Genomic DNA, 21834 nt, shown 5'->3' with positions numbered 1-21834 from the left:
GGAAATGATGTAACAACTCAGAAAAACAGACTCTGGTCTTTTAGATTTTAGGGTTCTCAGAACTGACAGCGCCATCATGTGGCAAAACACTCCCCCATCACTCTATAGTAAATACAAACAGGAACATGTTAAGCGGCTGTTTTCCTCTTCACAAACGTTAAGACCATCTGATGTTAAAACACCTGCTTCTGGGTAATATGACACTTAAAGGATCAATAAAGAAACGATATAGTTTAGTTTATGATTTTGTCAATGGTATGAAAACTAGGTAGGTATCAAAATCAAAAAATATCTGTTTAAGATGCGTAAATAAAAAAGATGAGCCTTTTATTTGTGACAAAGACACAGACAACACGTCCATCACTTTCCAAACTTTTAATGTAAAAGACAAAACACACAGAATTTGATGACATGAGGGGGAAAACGTTTCTTCTCATTTGTCCTTCTCCCTCTGCTCCTTGTCCTTCTTCTCCTTCTCCACCTTGGCCTCTTCGGCCTCGTGCCGCTTGATGAGCACCTCGACCTCTTTCTGTTTAAGAACCTTGATTTTGGTTTTCCCGTCTTCCCGCGTCAGGGTGGCGATCTCCACTAGGATAGGAAACACGGTGGTTGTAGTTAGTTAGTGTTGGTTTTAATTTTATGTCTTGTAATAGATAGATCCTGATGATTAAGATGTAATTACTTATTTCAGCTAAAAGACTCATTGTTTATCTGATAGAAGGTTATTAGAATTTGTTATCTGTAGTTTTAGAGCATTGTTATAACTACTGTCAGTGCCTGTCAGTAATACTGCCATTTCACAGAATTCTAATCTATTGGTGAGTACTGTCTGTGATTCTCACCCTTTTCTGCCGAGAGCTTGCTGACGTCCATCGTTTTGTTGAGGACTTTGACGGCCAGAGCCAAAGCAGAGGACAGAGTCATCTCTCCCTCTTTGAAGTCCTGCTTCAGCATGGACACGGCAGCCTGAGGAAATCACGTCAATACGTGATATTATACTCAGGATACAGAGGAACAGTAACTCAAATAAAGTTAATAAAATGTATTGATTCAACAATTGTATCCCTCTAATTCAAAATTAGCAACAAAGCATTTAATACAATTTAAAAAAATAAATTATAAATCCCTTATTTTAAGGCTACTACATCAAAAACTGCAACGGTCTTATGATACTTTATCTTATGAAAGGAAAAGATTATGACAGCAATTCACATTCAGAACTACTATCATCACAACATTGTTCATGCTATCTGATAAGATCATCTAACTGATTCTCATCACTCAACACATTTCAGACTTACAGCGCTGTTGTTGCCGATGCACGTCGCCTTCCAGCCTCCGTAGTTGCCGCTGGGGTCACTCTGGTACAGCTGGAAACCGTAGTGTTTGTCCCAGCCCATGTACAGCAGAGAAACACCAAACGGCCGCTTTCCTTTAAACACAAACCACACAGATGTTACAGAACGCCAAATCCCATCTGACATTTCACTAAATTATGACATATTGTAGTCGATTGTGTACCAGTGTAAAGGTTTGTCAGAAATCTGTAGAGCTGCACACTTGAAATGATTACAAATTACAATTATGTTGATGCCAAAGATCGTGTATAATTCACCTGCTGGATTCCTTCAGCAACATTAAGGAATCAGAACCAAGAATGAGACAAAACAACTTCTGTGCATTTTACCTCCAAATTGTGTGTAGGCTTGCTTGATGTCACACAGAGCTGTCACCAGCTGCTCACAGGGAATGGGCTCCTGGTACTGCAATAAATATCTATAATAGAGAAAAGTGAACTGGTCAACGTGATACAAGGCTAGAAAGGTTCTTGCAATGTAATTTGCCTCCTCTCAGGAAATGTTATTTTTAGAATTAGACCTGATATATGAGCAGGTATACTGGACAGCCCTTGAATTGGCAGGTTTTCCTCTGACTCTTACCTCTGTGCAATTAGCCGCAGCTCATTCGTCAGTACGTTGGCATCTGAAGTGATGCCAGCAACACTGCACGCCATGTCTCTGAAAGACACAAGCACACAGGACCAACAGTTTAATGTAAGAACATCTGAAGTGCTTCTTAAGCTTAAAGTCTGCAGCTCAGCTCACTCACTCATTGAGCTTGTAGATCTTCTCAGAGAAGAAAACCTCGTCGAGCAGTTTGTGGATGTTGCGTCTCTCTGCTGCTAAGAGCACGCCGTCGTTTGCTAAGATCCCCAGACATGTGCCAGCGTGACCGATGGCTTCCATGGCGTACTCCACCTGATACAGGCGCCCTGAAATATGAAATATGTCACAAGGTGTCAATTTACTACTCTCTCTAAAAAATATATAAATCCTTTACGACTTAAAAATATGAAACACAGATAAAATGGTTTGACAAAATTAATTAAGCCATTCACTGATGGAGACTGTGAGATGTTGCTATATATATAATGTCAATATGATCGTGTATATTTATAATCGAATGTTTAAAAAAACAAAAACACTTGCCTTCAGGGGAAAATATAGTTGTCCGAGAATCATATCTGCGAGACTGAACAATAGAGAAGTAAGATGTTAGCCAAAAAAAAACAATAGATAAACTAAATCCTGCAAAGGTTAAAAGCTACTTACCATTTTTTTCGCACGTCACTGGAGCCTCCTGCAAATTATGTAAAGACACATTTCTTATAAACTGGGGCAAACAGCAGGAACACAAAGCTCTATGTGTGCTGCACATTGAAGCTGAGCTCTTCACACTGTTTGAAGTCAACTTTCAAGTCTGTGAGAATGATTCTATTTACAAAAGCAGGAGAACTAAATGTCACTGCTATATCAGAAACTGTACCAGGATCAAAACGAGAGAACACGATAATCAGACCAGATTATCCCACAAAAAGCTAAACCAAACAGTGACTCAGCTGATTTAATAGATAAATCGACTTAGATCTATTTATATAGCACATTAGAAAAACAAGCCAAAGTGCTTTAAGGTTATTACAATGTAACACAAGCGCTGATAAAGGATAATACGTACAATGTTAGAAATAAAGTCTACAGAAAAAGGGTAAACACAGCTGAATGGCATAGTTAACCAGAAACAAATAAGGTGAAATAATGACAAGAAGCATTCGAATGATTACAAGACAGACTCGAGCTGGATCAAAGTTGATATTTAAAGATTAAGATCGGGAAGTAAACTTCTTAAATAAAAGAACAAACGATGAATTGAGTCGTTCTTTGACACAGTATGTTTAATCCTCCCTGTTTACCTCGGTGTACAGCAGCTAGCTTACTGATGCTAAACAGAATGAATCTGCAATATCTCAGCATGCTAACTGGCTAGCATGCTGAAAAGCTAGTTCCAGAATAAAAGCCCCCCCTATCTAGAACACCACGAAGTGGAGGTGTGACGTACGATTTAATTAAAACTACACAATGCTTTAGTGAATAATAAAATAAGGAGTCGTTACCTGAGATTAAAGAGAGTAAGTTTAGTCACTTCGGCCCCAGACACAGCAATCCGGCACTTTCTGTTTGATGCTTCCTCGCCAACACCGGAAACTGCGGCCGCGAGGAAGCAGCTCAGCAGCGCCACCTGTCAGCAGGAGGACCGAGGTAATGTTCTGCATCACTGTTGCAGGTCAATGACAAGTGTAAAGAGAGAAAGAGAGAAAGAGAGAAAGAAAGAAAAGAAAAAGAGAAAGAAAGAAAGAAAGAAACTTGGTCTTATAATGTACAGAAAATTTGAAATATTTTTTTAATATTTTGTATAGTACTTACCAGACCATTTTTGCAAAAATGTAAATTTACTAAACCTCCTCACACGTTATTGTATTTTAGAAAAAACTATATATTTTCATGAACTAATTGAAATTGATAAATTCTAAAAAAGCCAAACTCTCATTTCATGTTAAGGACGTAGCTTGTAAGATGTGTCTAGATAGATAGATAGATAGATAGATAGATAGATAGATAGATAGATAGATAGATAGATAGATAGATAGATAGATAGATAGATAGATAGATAGATAGATAGACAAGAAGTATCTCTGTTGTGTTCAGGGCTCCTCTGTTGTATAACCTTTTTTGGAGGAGTCCATCACAATGTGGAACCTATGTAAAAAATCATTTGGGCTGAACACTTTATATATCATAATGATGCCAGTGATAATAAAAGAGCATAATTGTGATCTTTATTTTATATAATCAGTGGAAGTAATCACACCGTTTAAATTCACACCGGGCTGACCTGAAATCTTAGTTTCCCCCTTCTCCGTTGGTGGTTGAACGCAGCACGCTTGCGATTGGCCGTTTTAGCTGCATGGCGTTTGAATGGGAAGAGGAAGCGATCTGACTGCTAGCTCGTTAGCTAGGAAGTGGCTAACCTCGCTACAGAACACAAACAAGTTAAAGTTAAACAGCGAAACGACGGCGCTAGCTTGACTCGCTTGTTTCCATCTCCTGTCGACATGACGGCTCGAGCCCGAGTCGCACTCAGGACATGATTCTGAATTAAACATCTGTCCGGAAAGGTGAGTGTTTCAAACGGGATGCTAACTCTAGGCAGAGCTAGCTTGCTGGAGGCTAACACGCGACATTAGAGCACCCAGAAGATCGAAACCAGCGTTTTCTCATATGCAACATTTCATTTAATGATCATGTTTAACTCTGTGGGTGCTGTAATGGTCTCAAGTAGCTATAGCAGGATGGATACTGTCAATCCCGGTCGGCCTCACTGCGCCTCGGTACACTGTGTCCTCTAGCCGATGCTATCACTGGGGTCAAACAGAAACTAGTGGGATGATAATCAGCTGTTCTGGGACCAGTAAATCGACTCTCTCATAGATTAGAGCAGGTAAATGTTATTAAGGTGACATTAGAAGTCACAGTTATTAGATTACAGGCTGGTTCTTCTCAGCAGAGATGAAGGAAGGGCTGCATATACACATAAGTGCTGTTATCAACTGGGTTCATCGCGTCACAAGGTTGTAGTTACATCACTGTTATCATATCAGCTGTGGAGGAGGTCACGTGTTTTATCTGTGTGTTTATTAGTGTGCAGGATTACGCAAACAAAATAAGTGACTCAATCAATATTTCTGAGGGAGGGGCGTGGCAGGACACACGGGAGAGCCAATGACATTTGGACGTGGTTCCAGGAAGTATTTTTTTCTCCACTTACACAACTCCTGGGTCCTGAGAGAAGCGTTCAGGCATGTTTTAAACCATCCCATAACTCTTGGATTATATTAAATTAAATTCTACGTAATAAACACAACACAATACCAGAAAGTGGAATGAAGCTAAACTAATGTTTTCATGTGTATTACATGGTATATGTGTTAGTGGTACATTATGTCTTGATGCCTGCTTCATGGAAATGTTGTAGAATCATTTGTTTGCTGTAAACTCCCATTTCCAGTCTCAAAAACCAGCCTTAATATTTGTTTAAACTCTTTTACTGATGACACTGTTGTTTGCTTTTGATCTCTCAGGCAGGATTCAGTTGGATGAGGTCGCCCCTACAGCTGTCAGGATGCAGCAGAAGAGAAACATCCAGATCATCGAGTGGGAGGACCTCGACAAGAGGAAGTTCTACTCTTTCGGGGTGTTCATGACGATGACCATCCGTGCCACGGTCTACCCAGCAACACTCATCCGCACACGGTTGCAGGTGCAGAGGGGCACGTCACTCTATGCCGGCACTTTTGACGCCTTCTTCAAGATCCTGCGGGCAGAGGGCGTACGGGGCCTCTACCGTGGCTTCATGGTCAACTCCTTCACACTCATCTCAGGGCAGGCTTACATAACCACCTACGAACTGGTGAGAAGGCATGTCTCCCAGTATACAGAGGACAACACCATGAAGTCGCTGGTGGCCGGCGGCTCGGCTTCGCTCATTGCTCAGAGCATCACCGTTCCAATAGATGTGGTCTCTCAGCAGCTGATGATGCAGGGCCAGGGGGCGCACCTCTCCCGCTTTCAACTCAACACCCACACAGAGGCTGGAAAGCGAAAAGTACTGTTCGGCCAAACCAGGAGCATTATGAGTCAGATTTATGCTGCTGATGGTTGCCGGGGCTTCTACAGAGGATACGCTGCTTCTTTAATCACTTACATCCCAAACAGTGCGGTCTGGTGGCCTTTCTATCATTTTTATGCTGGTATGTGCCTGAAACCTCTGAAAGCACTGCACTCTTTACTCGTCACGTCCAATTTATTTGAGCCTAACAAAAGATCTGTGTTATGTTTTACAGAGCAACTCTCCAAACTGGCTCCCAGTGACTGTCCTCATCTGGTTCTACAAGGCATCGCTGGACCTCTCGCTGCTGCCACTGCCTCCACCGTCACCAACCCAATGGATGTGGTTCGAGCCAGAGTTCAGGTTAGCATCAGTAAAACTCATTAAAATGTGATGTTGCATCAAATTCAAATTAATAATTGATGTGTAATAATTACCAAATTCAGAGTAGTAATTTTTACATAGTCTGCAGAACAAAAATCTGATATTAGTCAAAATAGTTAAATATCAAGTTTGAGGCTTAGATACTTTGATACTGGTTTGTGGTTCCATGCTCCTATGTGTGTTTTTTAGGTCGAAGGCCGGTCTTCAGTCATTGAGACGTTCAGACAGCTGATCAGAGAGGAGGGCTGCTGGGGTTTGACCAAAGGACTGTCGGCTCGCATCATTTCATCCACACCCACTGCCATCGTCATGGTGGTCGGCTACGAGACTCTGAAGAAAATGAGTTTGCGACCGGAGCTTGTGGACTCTAGACACTGGTAAAACACACCTGGACAGACGGTGTATGTACCATGTGACATTTTCGCCCCCAGCCCCAAAGTGGACTTCCTGTGAAAGCATTGGGTGAATAATACATCTCAGCCTGGGGGGGGGGAGAAATGAGATCAGACCAATGAAAACATGCAAACCATGTGTTTAACTCAGTATCTGACCTTTCATACCGACCCATAAGTTACAGATTAAAGCAACACTTTGCAACGGTTACAGTGCAACAGCGCCCTCTGCAGCAGCTCGGTGTCCGAGCCATAAAGTGTTTTTTAATCTTAAAGAACCCACCACCAATCTCTTGGAATTGATAAGTGGATATTACCCATGACCCCTGGCTTCCTGAACCAGAAGAGCTGCCGCCGTGACCTATACAACAAACTCTCTTCATAATTCTTTGTATTTTTAAAGTTTCCTGCTGAATTCTGGAGATGAACACTGGTTTTTAATGACTTCTAGCTGATCTACAGTTCAGCTTTACTCCTCAACTTGCTGGACCGGATTTGAGGCTGCCACTCTCAGTCAGTTCCACACGTCTCACAGGAGATCGTACCGACTCACCAGAGGTACAAAGAGAAAGAAGAGACGTTCAGTGTGAGGAGTGGGAATGACAGAGGAAACCTCTCTTTTCCAAGACATTGAACAAAACAACTTATTTTAACGCTGCTGTTTATGGTAAAAAAAAGTTGCATAGTGTTGCTTTAAATATTTTGCCTTTTTATTGTTCACGCACAGGTTTGCAGTTGTCGCTGCTTAAACAGGGTGGAAAACTGCATCATCATTCTGACAAATTGAAGCCACTGTTATAGAATTAGTTTTTGTTTTTTGGCAACGCACACTGCATCTGTGTGTCTGCATCTTTGCTTAGCAGAGAAGTGGAACTGAAAGCTGTGTGCCATGTGTGATAGTTTGTGCCGTCTTACCAAAGTCGAGCAAAGCTGGGCTCACATTAAAAACCGGGCTTTGATCGGGGTTTGGAGAAACGTTGGTGCAAACAAACTTGTGTTTTTGTTTCCTACCATTTATCAAACTGGCGTGTGTCTGATATATGGTTTCTTTCTCCTGGCCTTTTTCTAGTCGCTGCCTTCATAGTGTGAAATCACTAACAGCAATGTGAGTTTTGTTTTTAACTGCTGAATGAGCATGAGAAGACTGGTGTTAGGTATTACAATCAGCCAAAGGGCAGATACTATGTTTTATTTGTCCTGCAGGTCAAAACAAATCACTCGACAAGTTCCACACACACCACAAGACGCACAGTAACACATTTTATCAGCTCTTCTGTAACACACTGTTTTGTCTGTGGTATTGACGATGCAGAAAATGGCTGGTTCGGTGTAATGGTAACCACCGGGTATCTCTGCCAGTGTAAAACCTGTGAGCAGAAATGATAGTTTCATCTGGTGTGACGGTAAATGTTTGAGTGCAATAAATGTTTTCTCCTTCTCAGAAAAATGTGATTGTATATTTCCTGTAAATCATGTGAATAACACGTCTTCTTTAAAATGCATTTTAACTAATTTATCTTTTGTTTTTCCAGGGGGGGGGGGGGGGGGGGGTTTGAACACTATCGTGTTTGATCTTCAAAATGTCACATTTCATATTAGTTTTTCTTTTGTGGAACATGAGTAACGCTGTTCATTGTGTCTCAAACAGTGTGTTGCTTAAAAAGAAAAACTGCTTAAGTGGCTTTTGGAGGCACGTCATTAATTTTAAAAATAAAGGAAAACAACCCATTTTATTTTAAGATTTAGCGAGATGTGGGCACTGTTTTGGACATATACAAAATATATATATATATATACATGTAGTGATTGACACGTAACATTAAATGTTTCAGAAAAACAGAAAGATACAAGGATGTTTTACTCCGGTGGAAAAGTCCCAAATCCCAAAGTTGTATATGAAGCCATAATGTTTTTGAAATTATACAGACATTTCTCAGGCCATACCAAGATGTGTTGGAATCATTAAAGTTCTACCTGAACACTTTATAGACTCACCTGCAGTTTTAACTTCTAGTTTTCACAAGATCACCTTATCTTCATTATTTAAAAAACAAAACAAAAAAAGACCATGTGAGAATCAGAGTTTCAAACAGCTCGACAGTGATTCCTCCTCTGACGAGTCAGAACTCCACTATTGTGTACAGAATACATGTAGTTTCACATTGTGTGTTGTCTCAGTGTATTTTCATTCAACATCTGTTTGTTCAATAAAACTTCACAGCTGCTCTTGAACCGTTGGTGCTACTGTTTGTATTTTTCAGTTTGATATTTGAATGTGGATAAAAAAAAAAAAATCTCAATTAAAACACGTGATTGCGATTTTAATGTCAGATCCCTAACTTGAAGAGAACTAGAAACAAATTGAATAAGTCCTATATATTTAATAACTCGATTCTATTATTAATATTTAAAGTTTAGAAATAAATTATGCCGCCAGATACCTTTTCACACAAAAACACCACATATGCACATTTCTTAGAAGAAGCCCTTTATGTTGGTTTATCAAAACTTTGTTCCTTAGGGGTATTTCCATCTACTTTGGTAGAGTCGTAATCTACACATTGAGCAGTGGCATCTCTGTGCATCAATGCTATCACCATCTTATGTATTAATAAAGGCAAGGACAACAATTCATATTTTTTCCTTTGGTTTATCACAGTTTACTCAGGCACAGTATCAGTCACATTGTTACTCATACTAGGAATACAGTCTTTAAATTCTGACTAATCCATGGACACAAAGATCATGCATATTTTTTTGAGTTTGCCTTTCCTGACAATTGTTAATTTGACAGCTACAAATCCTCCCAGTTCAGTATTTGTCCACCTCTCTGCCTCTGGTGTCAATAGTTTGACAAAGCTAGTTTGACCGGAAAATTTACTCAAAATCCCCTTTCTAGCTTTTATGTGTATAACAGGGTTTTTAGTCGTCATGTCTGAGTCAATAGAAACAAACCTATCGAGTACATGTGTGTGCTTTGCAGCATAAATTAGCTTTTTAATCATTTGTTTGCAGTGCACTTAAATATCCAGTCTGAAGGCACTGTGGTTCTCTCAGGCAGAAGTCAGTCAGAGGAGGGTCGCCACTACAGCTGTCAGGATGCAGCAGAGCAGAAACATGCAGGCCCTCGAGTGGGAGGACATCGACAAGACCAGGTTCTACCCGATTGGGGTGTTGATGAAGATGAGCATCCGAGCCATGGACTACCCAGCAGCACTCATCCGCACACAGCTGCAGGTGCAGAGGGGCAATTCGCTCTATAATGGCACTTTTGACGCCTTCTTCAAGATCCTGCGGGCGGAGGGCGTGCGGGGCCTCTACCGCGGCTTCATGGTCAACTCCTTCACGGTCGTCTCAAGCCAGGCTCACATAACCACCTACATGCTGGTAAGGAAGTATGTCTCCCAGTATACAGAGGACAACACGGTGAAGGCGCTGGTGGCCGGCGGCTTGGCTTCACTGGTTGCTCAGAGCATCCACGTTCCCATCGATGTGGTCTCTCAGCAGCTGATGATGCAGGGCCAGGGGCTGCACCTCTCCCGCTTTCAACTCAACACCCACACAGAGGCTGGAAAACCCAGAATACTGTTCAGCCAATCCAGGAGCATTATGAGTCAGATTTATGCTGCTGATGGTTTCCGGGGCTTCTACAGAGGATACGTTGCCTCTTTATTCACTTACATCCCAAACAGTGCGGTCTGGTGGCCTCTCTATCAGTTCTATGCTGGTATGTGCCTGAAACCTCAGAAAGCACTTCACTCATTACACCTTCCTTAAGAACCTTGTGCTTATATCAAGTCCAATTTATCTTTGTGCATATTATTAAATCTGTGTTATGTTTTACAGAGCAACTCTCCAAACTGGCTCCCAGTGAGTTTCCTCATCTGATTCTACAAGGCATCGCTGGACCTATCGCTGCTGCCACTGCCTCCACGTTCACCAACCCAATGGATGTGGTTCGAGCCAGAGTTCAGGTTGGTTCATTTACTGAACATCCTTCATCAACAGGCATCACATGGTCACTTGAATGATGTGTTTGGGGGATATTGCAAAAAGCTTAATGTGGATTCACAAGTACTTAATGGTTCTTTCTGTCTGTGCAGAGTTAAATGTGTTGAAGTGCACGGTCCAGTGTATTTAGTTTATTTGTATTAATTATATATTAAATGTGAGTCATTAGTCAGCTTTCTTTGTGTTTGTGCTTCGGCTCTCAAGTCGTCGTATCACTCCTGTAATTTGATGATTCAGGGTGACACTTTGTGTGTCAGACAACAGTTCACACACCAGCTGATGCCCTGGAGTCATGGCTTAAGATAATAAATTGTGAATGGGGGACGGTACAGTATGAAAAGCTGAGCCCCTGACATTTGAAACATTGGATTGAAATAATCAGGGATCAGATTAAAAAAAAATCCCACAGTTTTAGGCCTTGACATGTTGATGCTGGTTTGTAGTTCCATGCTCTGTCTGTGTGTTTTCAGGTTGAAGGCCGGTCCTCAGTCGTTGAGACGTTCAGACAGCTGATCACAGAGGAGGGCTTCCGGGGTTTGACCAAAGGACTGTCTGCTCGCATCATTGCATCCACGCCCACTGCCATCCTCATGGCCGTCGGCTACGAGACTCTGAAGAAAATGACTTTGCTACCAAAGCAGGACGATTCGACACAGAGGTAAAACACACCTGGACAGACGGATCGGGGGCAGGCTCCTACAAAACTACAACCTTGAAATCAGTGGCCACCTTTGTGCATATGGAAAATCTGGATATGGATAAATGTGATGGTTCCACCAACACTCGAACGAGTAAAAAGATAAATGGACTTTATTATTGAAATGCAAAATGTTCTCAAGTTTGGGTTTTCCGTAGTATTACAATTATTCTCGAGCATCTGCAGTATCCATGATGAGCTTTGATTCTGCTCGTCGTGATATTATATATATATTACATTATTACTACATATATTATATTATGTATTATATTTACCAGTGCTTTGTGAGACAAATTTTGTTTATATTTAAGTCTCTCTGCTCTTTTCTGATTTATTTCATAATGATATACAATGAAAGTTTTTCTTTGTTGCTGGAGAAATAACTGCATATGAGTGAAAAATACTGCCCTTATAGTTTATTAATAATAATAATAACAACAACAACAATACTACTGCAGCTTTACTTAATTTATGAGCTTTGTGCCGTCCCAGTTAAGTAGCTTTATGTACAGCACGCGCAGGAAGTAACACCAAAGAATAAAAAACAGGACAAGGCAGTTGACCATGAGAACATCGGCCACAGAGGAAATAAAAAACACAAAAATGCAAAGTTAAACACAAAATAGTACAAAAACGAGAATAACACGTTTTTAACATGATAGAAAATTTGTGAATGTGTAAAGTATTTATTCAAAAGAAAGTGTCTGATAGAGATGAAGGAGCAGCAATGACAATAATATGTGAATGGGCATAATGTATATACACAATCTAGTTGAAATCATAACCAGGTTCCCAAAGCTTTCAAAAACAAAGTCAACTCACTAAAGTAAATATCAAGTCAGATTAAATCCAATAAAGCTGTAAAAGCACTAACGTCACTCACATGTGTGTTAAGCATCAACATGTTCATGAACAGGACAATAGATGGCAGCAGACAAGGACCTTCCAGCTCTCGTCCCCGACATGCCAGTGTACCGACGAATGACAGGGCGGAGGAGAAGGCCTGGTGAAGATGGCCGAGACCTCCTCTGAGCTGACACCTCCCGGTGGGATGATGGAGTGCTCCCTGCTCGGCTCCATACATTAATTATCAAGCGGTGTCTGGAAGGCACTTTGTCTAGAAGACCGATGAGGGGCTGGAGGAGGAGGAGGAGAGAAACGGACTCGCCCGGGGTTACAGGAAGGGCCTCTGGTTCTCAGGGGATGTGGTGGTGGTAGCAATGTGGTGCCAGTGTGTCCGTGAGTGTGTCTGTGTGTGTAGAATAAAAAGTGTGATAGTCAAAGTACAAAGAGGATGGACATGAGAACTATTGAAAAGTGTGATCTTCTCAGCTCTAGACGCATTCATGATATTTGAAAAGCAGTAAAGGACAAATAGATATTTTTAAGGGATTTTCTGGGAATTCATGATGTATTATTCAAATGTTTAACATTTGAGTCTGTGTTCAAACAGCTCTGACATATATAAACACATGTAAATATATATATATATATATATTTGTGGTTGCTGTAAATTTTTCTTTAGAAATTCATGTCATGTAGATCAATCATTTATTGAAATTATTTTTTTGTGGGGCGGGATGAAGAACCTGCAGGATTGATTGATGTGTTGTATAAATGGCCGATTCAAACAACATAAAAAAAATAAATAGATAAATAAAAACCTTTGAGTGGCATCTTGCAATTGATGGTTATCTGGTTTTAATTTGTCCAGCGTCTGTCACTGAAATGAGGATCTGTACCACAAAGACCCACCCTTCCATCCATCCGTCCATCATCTTATCAAAACTTTCTTCCCAAACCCAAAATTACATAAACTTTCGGCAGCAGGAATTCGCCATCAAAAATGATTTAGCATTTTTAACTACCAGAGATATTATCTCTTTTAATCTCAAGTGGATTTTCTCACTCGTGGTCTTTGGAAAAGAAGTCTTGTTAAATAATTGTGTTCAGCACCAAAGTCAAAGTTTCATTCACCTCCATCACTTTAGGTTGGAGGCAGAAATCTCAGTGACAGTTGATGGGAACTGAAGAAATATAAACTGTATATGTATATCTACTTATACTGTACAGGTAGAGAATGTGCTCAGCTGTAGGCGTGAAGGATAAATCAGTGATAAATGCACCATCAAGTTCCACAAACCCTCAGTTAGAGAAGAGACATTTTACCCAAAACATAATTGAGCCCCATCATTAAAACAAATGTGTAATGACTCAGAGCATGTGTGTGGGGAGAGGGAGCCGGGGTGGAGGAGGCTTGGTCACACGCAGGGAGGAGATGAGGAGGAGGAGGAGGATGAGGAGGAGGGACAGACAGAGGGAGAGGAAGAGGGCGAGGAAGAGGCTGAATAAAGGGAGCAGACGACGGAAGGCAAAGGCTGAAGCACAAACTGAACCCTGCGAGGAGAAAATGCCCAATTTTGCCGGCACGTGGAAAATGAAAAGCAGCGAGAATTTCGACGAGTTGCTGAAAGCCCTGGGTGAGGAGAATCCACTCTGTCTGTGAGGAAGGTCTGAATGTGTCTCAGTGAAATCATAGATTCAACATTATATTGAAAAGCTTGTTACAGGTCTTTTATCTAGAGTCTAGATAAAGTCTAGATAAAAGACCTGTAACGAGCTTTTCAATATAATGTTGAATCTATGATATATATCTAGATTCTAGACAACTCTACCTGGGAAGCAGATGCACGTTAGAGTTTGAAATGTCTGCTGACGACTGGTGTTGAGTGAATTGTTTTTTTTTTTAATTTAAAAATTTAAAAACCGCTGCAAACACAGATGCATCACACTTGAGATACAAAAAGGAAACTATACAAAGACTAGAAGCATCTTGGTGGCAGCAGAATGTGATTGGATTAAATTCAGCTCCAATTAAAAGCTGGTTGCAACAATCCTCCCTTTTTAATTATTGCTCCATTACCACACAGATTTGTACGGAAGACAAGAAACACAAGTTTATTTCTACTTTTTGGGCCAGGATGTAGTTTTTCTCTCTTTTTCCATTTGTGAAAGCAGGTGATTTTTTGTTTTTATTTACGAAATTTTCTAAATTGTTTGTCGTTGCAATTTTCATTTTAGCCACAATAAGCAAAATAGGACTAAAAGCATAGATTATTTAACTGTCATATCTTTTTTTTGACTCGAAATGTATTTTAAACGAGACAGGCGGTGGTGGACTGTCGAACCCAGTGTATCACCCACATGACTGGGTTCAAATTCCTTTCTGTTATTTTACGACTTACTTAAAGCAGTACAGTTCAGCTGATCTTAGTTTATGTGTAGGTTTTTTTTTCTGGCTTTCAGGAAGAAATATGGCAAAGTGTTAAAATCGGAATATAAATTCGAAAATTTTGAGGGTTAAAAAATACAGATTCAGATAAAAATACATAAATAATTTTTTGTGAAATTACCCTGGAATAATTTGTCATTTGCCTCTCTGGGCTTCCATAGAGTTCTGCTGCAGTTTCATTGTTGTACATGAGGACCTGTGTAATTAAATGGGACAAACACTGGAAACCACTGGTTTTAATCAGAGGAGGAGACGACAACACCCTTGTCTTGTCGCACGTCACCGCTGCTGAGTCTGAGTGATGGACGGCACCGGAGATGAGAACCAGACCCAAGTGTTCTCTCATCCGGTTGTTTGCACTGTAACTGGGTGACAGAGCGTTTAATGGCTTTTCCACTCGCTGGGACCACAGAACCCAACGTGATCTATCAGAGATCTTAAACAAAGCAAGCAGCGCCGGCATTCCTGGCTCTCAGCACCTCGTGGCTGCAGCCTCCACATGCAACATCTGCTGATAACACTACCGCAGCTGCTCAAATATCATATTTAACAGCTTTGACTTGATTTCCTCTCGTGATAACTGAGGTCATGTGTTTTTACAGTGATGTGTCAGTACCTCTTACTTTATACATATCTGTTGGAAAAGTTTCATCTCTGACAAACAAACTTTGTTCTTTTGGTTGCGGAAAAAAAGACAGAATAAATTGGAGGTGTCAAATTGACAGCATCAGAGGGCCATGCACACTCTACCCAATCAAATCAACTTGAACTTTTTATATGTATATGTATGTATATATATATTTTTTTACCTCATCAAGACCTCATATATACGATATGAGGACGAAAGTTTACTTTATGTAGTTAAGGCGTGTCTGTAATATCATTAGTTGCAAAAAACAAAATTACGTAATTTTTGTAACTTCATAATGATGTCATGATGACGTCATTCCAAGCATATGATCGAAAATTATTCTTTGATATATAAAAGCTTTAAATCGTTTTTATACTACTATATATAGGATAACATGAACTGTGCATGACATCTTTTTCTGACTTCATGATTTCCTGATCAATATCAGCTTCAGATTGTCTCTCTAGCTCTGTAGATATCTTGGAAGCTGTGTTTTTCGGACAATCAACTTTGGACATTCGAATCAAAAAGTGAATCATCTGTTTATACCCTCCCCACTAATATTTCAACAGAGTTTGGTGAAAATCCATCAATGTGTTTATGAGTTAATTTGTTCAAACACCCAAACACAGGAACACATTACCCCGATCCTGGCGTTGCTGATCAGCAGTGAAATGAGAAACTCGCTCTATTCTATTTGCAGTAGAAGAACTTTCAAACATGTATTTTCTGTGTTTTGTCAGTTTATACATTTTACTCCCCTCCTCCGCAGCCTGACTTAATATCTCTGGCCTCTCAGGAAGTTGTGTGCTTGTTGTCAGGTGTGAACGCGATGCTGAGGCGGGTCGCGGGCGTGGCTGCGTCCAAACCCCACGTGGAGATCAAACAGAACGACGAGCACTTCTACATCAAGACCTCCACCACAGTCCGCACCACGGAGATCAACTTCCTCATCGGGGAGGAGTTCGACGAGGAGACGGTGGACGGCAGAAAGTGTAAGGTAATTCAATCACTCCTTCATAAAGTCTGAGAAGAGGAGGTGGAAGGAGAATCAAACTTTTTAAATCAGTAAGACTACAAATGAATAGACACAATGTACTCAAGTGAAAGTACCACATTCAATTAACTACTTGAGTAAAATAAAGTAAGTACTTAATTTAAAATCTACTTAAAGTATTTAAAGTAAAAGTACTTTACAGAGTCTCGGCTGTGACCTTTTCAGTACTCATTCCTGCTGCTGCTCCAGGGGGCGGGGTCTAAAGTTACCTGCCCAAATTGTGTATAATAACGTGAACATGTTACGTAACGCATTGTAAATATGTAGATAAGCAAAAATTAAAAGTACCTGAAAGTGGAGAGATCCCTGTAAAATGTACTTATAGGTACAATAACAAAGTAAATGTACTTCATTAAATCCCACCACTGATGAGAAGGCTGTGGATTTGGAAGGTTCTGGTTTTACAGTTCAAACCCTCAGCTGCACTCTCTCAGAAAATTGGATTAACTCCCTCAACTCGACAACCTGCCAACCTGGAAACAGATTGAAATTCACATAGCAAAATAGTTGTGGTCTTGATTTGGCCCAGATCTGACAAACAGGAGTAAACCACAGCATCACCACATGTCAAGTGATTGCTTAGAGCGATTTGAGCCACATTGACCTTTCACCATCTGGGTCACTTTAGGCTCACGTCCTTTTTGTGCAGGCCACAAGGAGACCAGGAGTTCTTCATCCCAATGTCCTTATGATGCCTGAGAACCTTCAGATGAAATGTCAGGCTACATCTGACATATAAATTGGATTAAACATCTCACGCTCATTACATGCAAACTGATTTTTAATCTGTGCAGAAACTCTGGAATCCCAACGACGACTCAGAAATAGATTTGGATCCAAGGTGTCTCACTGCTGACGTGTTTCCACCAGGTGAAATTCAGAGTGATACAAATAAGAGGAAACCTCATGAAAGTGCTGCTTCTCTGCAGAGCCTGGCCGCTTGGGAAACAGAAAACAAGATTTACTGCAAACAGACTCTGCTGAGCGGGAGCGGGCCCAAGACCTTCTGGAGCCGGGAGCTGAGAGGGGATGAACTCATACTGGTGAGTGAGACGTCGAGGTGTCACATCGGAGAGGCTCACATCCAGATATAGACTCAAATGAATCATGTACATAAAAACAGGAATTGTACCGAGAGATAATCACATTTTAAAGTCTCTTCAGAACAGATTTCTCTTTTGTTTCCTGTAGAAAAAGTGTTAAAACCTTGTCCCTCTATAGTTTCTGATATCATCCCATTGTTCTGAACAAAGACGTCCACACAGTCCGTCTCATTCCCATCTACAGTCTCTCTGCAGATCTGGGAACAGATGTTTGGACGCGTTACAAGGTGGGATGAGGTGTCACATTTGGAGGTCGCCATTTTCTGTCTCCTTCTGCCAATAAGAAAACAATTCAGGGATAAAGGAACAATCCTCAACGTGAGTGAAAGACTGTGTTGCTCTGCCAGAGCAGTGCAGCCGACACGGAGAGGAAAAGTTTGACATTTTGGGAAACTCGCTTATTCACATTCTTGGCAACAATAAGAGGAGAATATTGGTTTGATATCTGAGCGGCAAATATGAAACTACATCCAGCAGCTTTCACTTAATGTCACAGAGAGATTGGAAACAGGAAAACAGTGTCAGGCTGGAACTCAGCAAAGGAAACAAAATCAGTCCCTGTCACCAACTAAACATGTTACATATTTATATATCTTCTGTTGACAAATTAATAAACAGTTATTGAAGGAGTCAATTTGTTTTCATGTGGATGGGGCAACAATCTGCAGCTTCGGCTTCGAAACCGAGAATGTTTTCTAATTTTCTGATCAGATTAAAAAAAAGACATTAAAAGATGTGAGTTTACGTGATTTTTAATAATCTGCTTTAAAACCAAATTATTTTTTGAGAAAAGAATCTGAATATGAATTAAAAATTAAAAATCTTTAATGGATCTTTTTAGGGCACAAACCTTCGCCAAGGGCCAATTATTCCCATTTTATACCACATTTAAATCCACTAGTACCAAGGGTTTTATTTGGATTCGCACCCTTTTCCCGTGAAGCTCCATGAATTATTCGCTGGGAAATTGTAAACAAAAACCCGATCTTACATTGTTAATGGTGACACATTTTTATCTTCGGCCTCAAACTTTAATGGATTCTTTCTTGGCCCCTTGTCTCATCTTTTTAACAAGTTTAATGAAAATGGGTTCAGTGGTTCTTGTGTAATCCTGCTCACCAAGCAACCAACCCATAAATGGACGAGGGAGAAATCCTAACCTCCTCGGCAGGTTCACTGGAGGCCTCGTCAATAAGAAAACTCAATAATCTCAATATTTTCGTGTGACTCTCGACACAAAAGTAAAATCCTTTCCCAGTGATGACAGTGATGTCAACAGAATCCAGGCAGATGCAGAAAACTAAACGCAGACAGATGCTCACCAGAGGCCACAACTGGGTGGTGACACCAGATGGGGAATAGCTGAATGGTCTGGTCAATATTCTTTTCATGAAAATGCTCTGAAGTTCTGAGGAAATGTGGTGAACTCCCATGACCTTGTTTCTTTCTCTCCACGGCCGGTTGAGGGTGTGGACAAACACGTCTGCTCTGTTTTAAAGAGAAGGTCTCAGACGACTTCTATTATTCTGGGTCCATCGATGTGGATTTTGCTGTTTTCAGAGAAAGAAGTTGCAGTTTCAATGAATTAATTTTCACTCACATGCGTTTGCTGTGAAGTCTCCACATTCCACGCTGCGTTCCGTGATCTCCCGTCCGTCGGAGACACGTCGGCCTCCAGTTCCTGGCAAATGCAGATCACTGAGACGAGGAGTTTTTTTTTCCTGTAAACATCTGGGATTTAACGTGCGTGGTTTTTATTGGCCAGATGGACAACAAAGGCCGAGTCCAGTTTGGCTTTGATGAGGAGCTGCTCCTCGCTGACTGTGACTCACCTCTGCAGAGGCAATCAGGGAATCATGCGAGCTGTAATTTGGACGCAGCTCTGGTTTTTTTTCGAAAACGTGGAACAAAGCTTCCAACAAATCTGGTTTTTATTCAAGATAAGGGCGTGCACGTCTCTCTGTGCTGGACCCATAGGATGTGATCTGAGCAGCATAGGGGATTTTAATCATCGGACAACTTTTCAAAGAATTACTGCAGGAGTTTAAACGTGATGCTGGTGAGGAGGGAGATCTCAGACACTTCCTCTGCTCATCAGGCATTTAAACACAACTCCCACATGTTACACCTCAATTACTCATTTTCAGGTTAAAATGATATTGAGGCAGAAATACGATGACATGAACAAGTCACTCCAGTTATTAAAAGTTTCTTCAGAGTGTATTATGTCAAAGTTTCTATAATATTCCCTCAAACATGGTTCAATCATATTTCTTGAAGATATTGTGAACAAAAAGATTTGTTAAAATAAAAAACCCAAATGATTTACAAAGACTGAGGTTACTGATCCATTCTTTATAAACTCGAAGTACATAACAGATTCATGTGAAGCTCTCAACTACACTAAAGTGTCATCTTGAAGACAATCTAGTTTCTCTGATTCTAATTTAATACTTTTAATACTTTAGTTAAGAATCATTAAATTGCTGGGGTGCTCTGTACCTCAAGGTCAAACAGCAAATGTTGTCCCCCCTTCACTGAATCACTTGGTTCGCTCCTGTCAGCTTCCACTGGAAAGAGTCTAATATACCTGGTTAAACATTTTTCCCAGAAGCTTAAATCAAACACATCAGTTCCCTCTTCACTCTGTTCACAGACGAATGTGATCGAACCTTTGACAGAACCATTAAGGATGAATAAAACCAGCAGGTAGCAGACGATACAGTTCCCCTCCGAGGGAGAGAGAGGGATGACTGTGAGCTTTAATGGAGACGCCATGTGGTGGACCGGGATCCAAGATGGCTGTTGTGATGTAACGACCATTTAATGAGTTGATTCTTCAGATTGAAGAGCTACTATTTTATTTGTCCAAACAAAGAACCTCAGAAAACTAATTAACAGTTCAAGCCGAGGAATATGGATTTTTTTAAAGATGAATGCTCTCCTGCTCTGGCTACTTTATATAATGTGACTGGGGTCAGATAAAATTCAAAATCCATGTGTGTGTGTGTGTGTGTGTCGGCCCCTGTGGGCTTCAATTGCTCTCACTGATCATGCTGTTGAGAAACACTGATGGTTCCTGCAGTAAACGTTTCCCTCAGCATCGCACCAGTCGCCAGATGGAGCTGCCGCAGATCTTTTTTCTTTTTACAGCGTGGGCCTGAGATAATGATGATGTGTGGCCATGCCGCTGCGCCCTTGGGACAATAATAAATCTTTGGCCTCGGGCCTCACACACCTCGAACTCTGGGATTCCAGCTTCTTCCCCATTTTCTTATCAGCCAATCAGTGGTGGGAGTTTAACACTTTACATGTTGCACGAGGGGTTGAAAACACATTTTTGGATTAATTATATAAATAAGGAATCAGCTCACGTTTATTTTCAGTTGATTGATCGATCAATAAACGGTTTTCTCCATAAAAACCTCAGAATATATGAACATTTCCTGATAGAATTATATCTTTTATTCAGTTTATTATCATGTATGAAAAACCTCAGCTTTAAATTTAAAAGCTGGAAATGACAAAATAGTTTTATCGTTCATGAAACAACTGAAATGATTATATGATTATCAAAACTAGATTTTCTGTTGATGAACTTTGCAGCTGATTCTCAAAGAAACAGAAAACATTGAAACGACCCCACGGTGAGAAGATGATTCTGCTGATGGAGTGAACCTCTGTTTTGTTTTGTTTCAGACAATCGGTGCAGATGACGTGACGTGCACAAGGATCTATGTACGCGTGTAGCAGAGGTCCAGGTCCAGGTCCAGGTCCAGGGCCTCCAGGGTCAAGAGTAGAAACCTCACAACTAAACTCAGCAAATCTGCTCCGAATGTCCATGTTTGGATTCGTCATTAAATCCAAACTTTTTACTCATAAAACTTGTTTTGCACTTGAAATGAAATGACCACAGACTGATTTATTTGAGTCAGATTGGCTCATTTCATGCTTTAGAGCTTGAGACAGCAGAGTTTTTAGGCGGTGCCCGGATTCCAGACTTTTATTTTGTTGCTTTTTTTTTTAATAATAATATTATACACAGTGTTTCTGCAGAGGCCACCAAATTAAATAAGAATACATTTTTCACTTTCTTTCTAGCATTTCCCACAGAATGAATTCTATCCATGGCGGTAGCGGAGGTGCACAGTTTGTGATTGACAGGTGCACAGACGAGAGGGAAAGACAAGTTCAAATGAGTAATTTGTGAAGGTTCCCATCAGTATGCACAAATAATTCTCTGAGAACATCCGAATCTAGCAAT

At 40.7% G+C, this 21834-nt stretch overlaps 4 protein-coding genes across 4 annotated transcripts; 3 read left to right on the top strand and 1 right to left on the bottom strand.

Annotated features, from left to right (window-relative positions):
- Positions 1-360: 360 nt before the first annotated feature.
- LOC133962795 (proteasome subunit alpha type-4) lies at positions 361-3588 on the bottom strand. Its single transcript, XM_062398210.1, has 9 exons — positions 3452-3588; positions 2613-2640; positions 2490-2532; positions 2110-2272; positions 1941-2018; positions 1688-1776; positions 1302-1432; positions 843-966; positions 361-588 (listed from the first exon to the last, which is right to left on the bottom strand). The coding sequence occupies exons 2-9, from the start codon at positions 2613-2615 to the stop codon at positions 434-436; spliced, it is 786 nt and encodes a 261-aa protein (XP_062254194.1). The 5' UTR covers positions 2616-2640; positions 3452-3588; the 3' UTR covers positions 361-433.
- A 721-nt stretch (positions 3589-4309) lies between these two features.
- Positions 4310-9011, top strand: LOC133962636 (solute carrier family 25 member 44-like). The gene is made up of 4 exons (XM_062398198.1): positions 4310-4513; positions 5477-6145; positions 6239-6366; positions 6577-9011. Exons 2-4 carry the CDS (start codon positions 5518-5520, stop codon positions 6766-6768), a joined length of 948 nt encoding a protein of 315 aa, XP_062254182.1. The 5' UTR covers positions 4310-4513; positions 5477-5517; the 3' UTR covers positions 6769-9011.
- An 847-nt stretch (positions 9012-9858) lies between these two features.
- Positions 9859-13156, top strand: LOC133958285 (solute carrier family 25 member 44-like). Its single transcript, XM_062393028.1, has 4 exons — positions 9859-10506; positions 10626-10753; positions 11261-11448; positions 12404-13156. Exons 1-4 carry the CDS (start codon positions 9879-9881, stop codon positions 12495-12497), a joined length of 1038 nt encoding a protein of 345 aa, XP_062249012.1. The 5' UTR covers positions 9859-9878; the 3' UTR covers positions 12498-13156.
- Positions 13157-13858: 702 nt separating this feature from the next.
- LOC133958269 (cellular retinoic acid-binding protein 1) lies at positions 13859-21460 on the top strand. The gene is made up of 4 exons (XM_062393027.1): positions 13859-13967; positions 16232-16410; positions 17397-17510; positions 21270-21460. The coding sequence occupies exons 1-4, from the start codon at positions 13898-13900 to the stop codon at positions 21318-21320; spliced, it is 414 nt and encodes a 137-aa protein (XP_062249011.1). The 5' UTR covers positions 13859-13897; the 3' UTR covers positions 21321-21460.
- Positions 21461-21834: the final 374 nt, after the last annotated feature.

This window comes from Platichthys flesus, chromosome 1 (genome assembly GCF_949316205.1).
Source record: "Platichthys flesus chromosome 1, fPlaFle2.1, whole genome shotgun sequence".
NCBI classification, from domain to species: Eukaryota; Metazoa; Chordata; class Actinopteri; order Pleuronectiformes; family Pleuronectidae; genus Platichthys; species Platichthys flesus.
The sequence above is the reverse complement of the archived record's forward strand: the minus strand, read 5'-3'. Positions and strand labels throughout refer to the sequence as shown.

Coding starts and splice junctions, on each gene's coding strand:
- LOC133958269 (XM_062393027.1), top strand. CDS start 13,898: ATGCCCAATTTTGCCGGCACGTGGAAAATGAAAAGCAGCGAGAATTTC. Junction 13,968..16,231: donor CGAGTTGCTGAAAGCCCTGG/GTGAGGAGAATC, acceptor GCTTGTTGTCAG/GTGTGAACGCGATGCTGAGG. Junction 16,411..17,396: donor TGGACGGCAGAAAGTGTAAG/GTAATTCAATCA, acceptor GCTTCTCTGCAG/AGCCTGGCCGCTTGGGAAAC.
- LOC133962795 (XM_062398210.1), bottom strand. Junction 2,019..2,109: donor AAGATCTACAAGCTCAATGA/GTGAGTGAGCTG, acceptor TGTGTCTTTCAG/AGACATGGCGTGCAGTGTTG. Junction 967..1,301: donor GCATCGGCAACAACAGCGCT/GTAAGTCTGAAA, acceptor TGATTTCCTCAG/GCTGCCGTGTCCATGCTGAA.
- LOC133958285 (XM_062393028.1), top strand. CDS start 9,879: ATGCAGCAGAGCAGAAACATGCAGGCCCTCGAGTGGGAGGACATCGAC. Junction 10,754..11,260: donor TGGTTCGAGCCAGAGTTCAG/GTTGGTTCATTT, acceptor GTGTGTTTTCAG/GTTGAAGGCCGGTCCTCAGT. Junction 11,449..12,403: donor CAGGACGATTCGACACAGAG/GTAAAACACACC, acceptor GTTCATGAACAG/GACAATAGATGGCAGCAGAC.
- LOC133962636 (XM_062398198.1), top strand. CDS start 5,518: ATGCAGCAGAAGAGAAACATCCAGATCATCGAGTGGGAGGACCTCGAC. Junction 6,146..6,238: donor TTTCTATCATTTTTATGCTG/GTATGTGCCTGA, acceptor TATGTTTTACAG/AGCAACTCTCCAAACTGGCT. Junction 6,367..6,576: donor TGGTTCGAGCCAGAGTTCAG/GTTAGCATCAGT, acceptor TGTGTTTTTTAG/GTCGAAGGCCGGTCTTCAGT.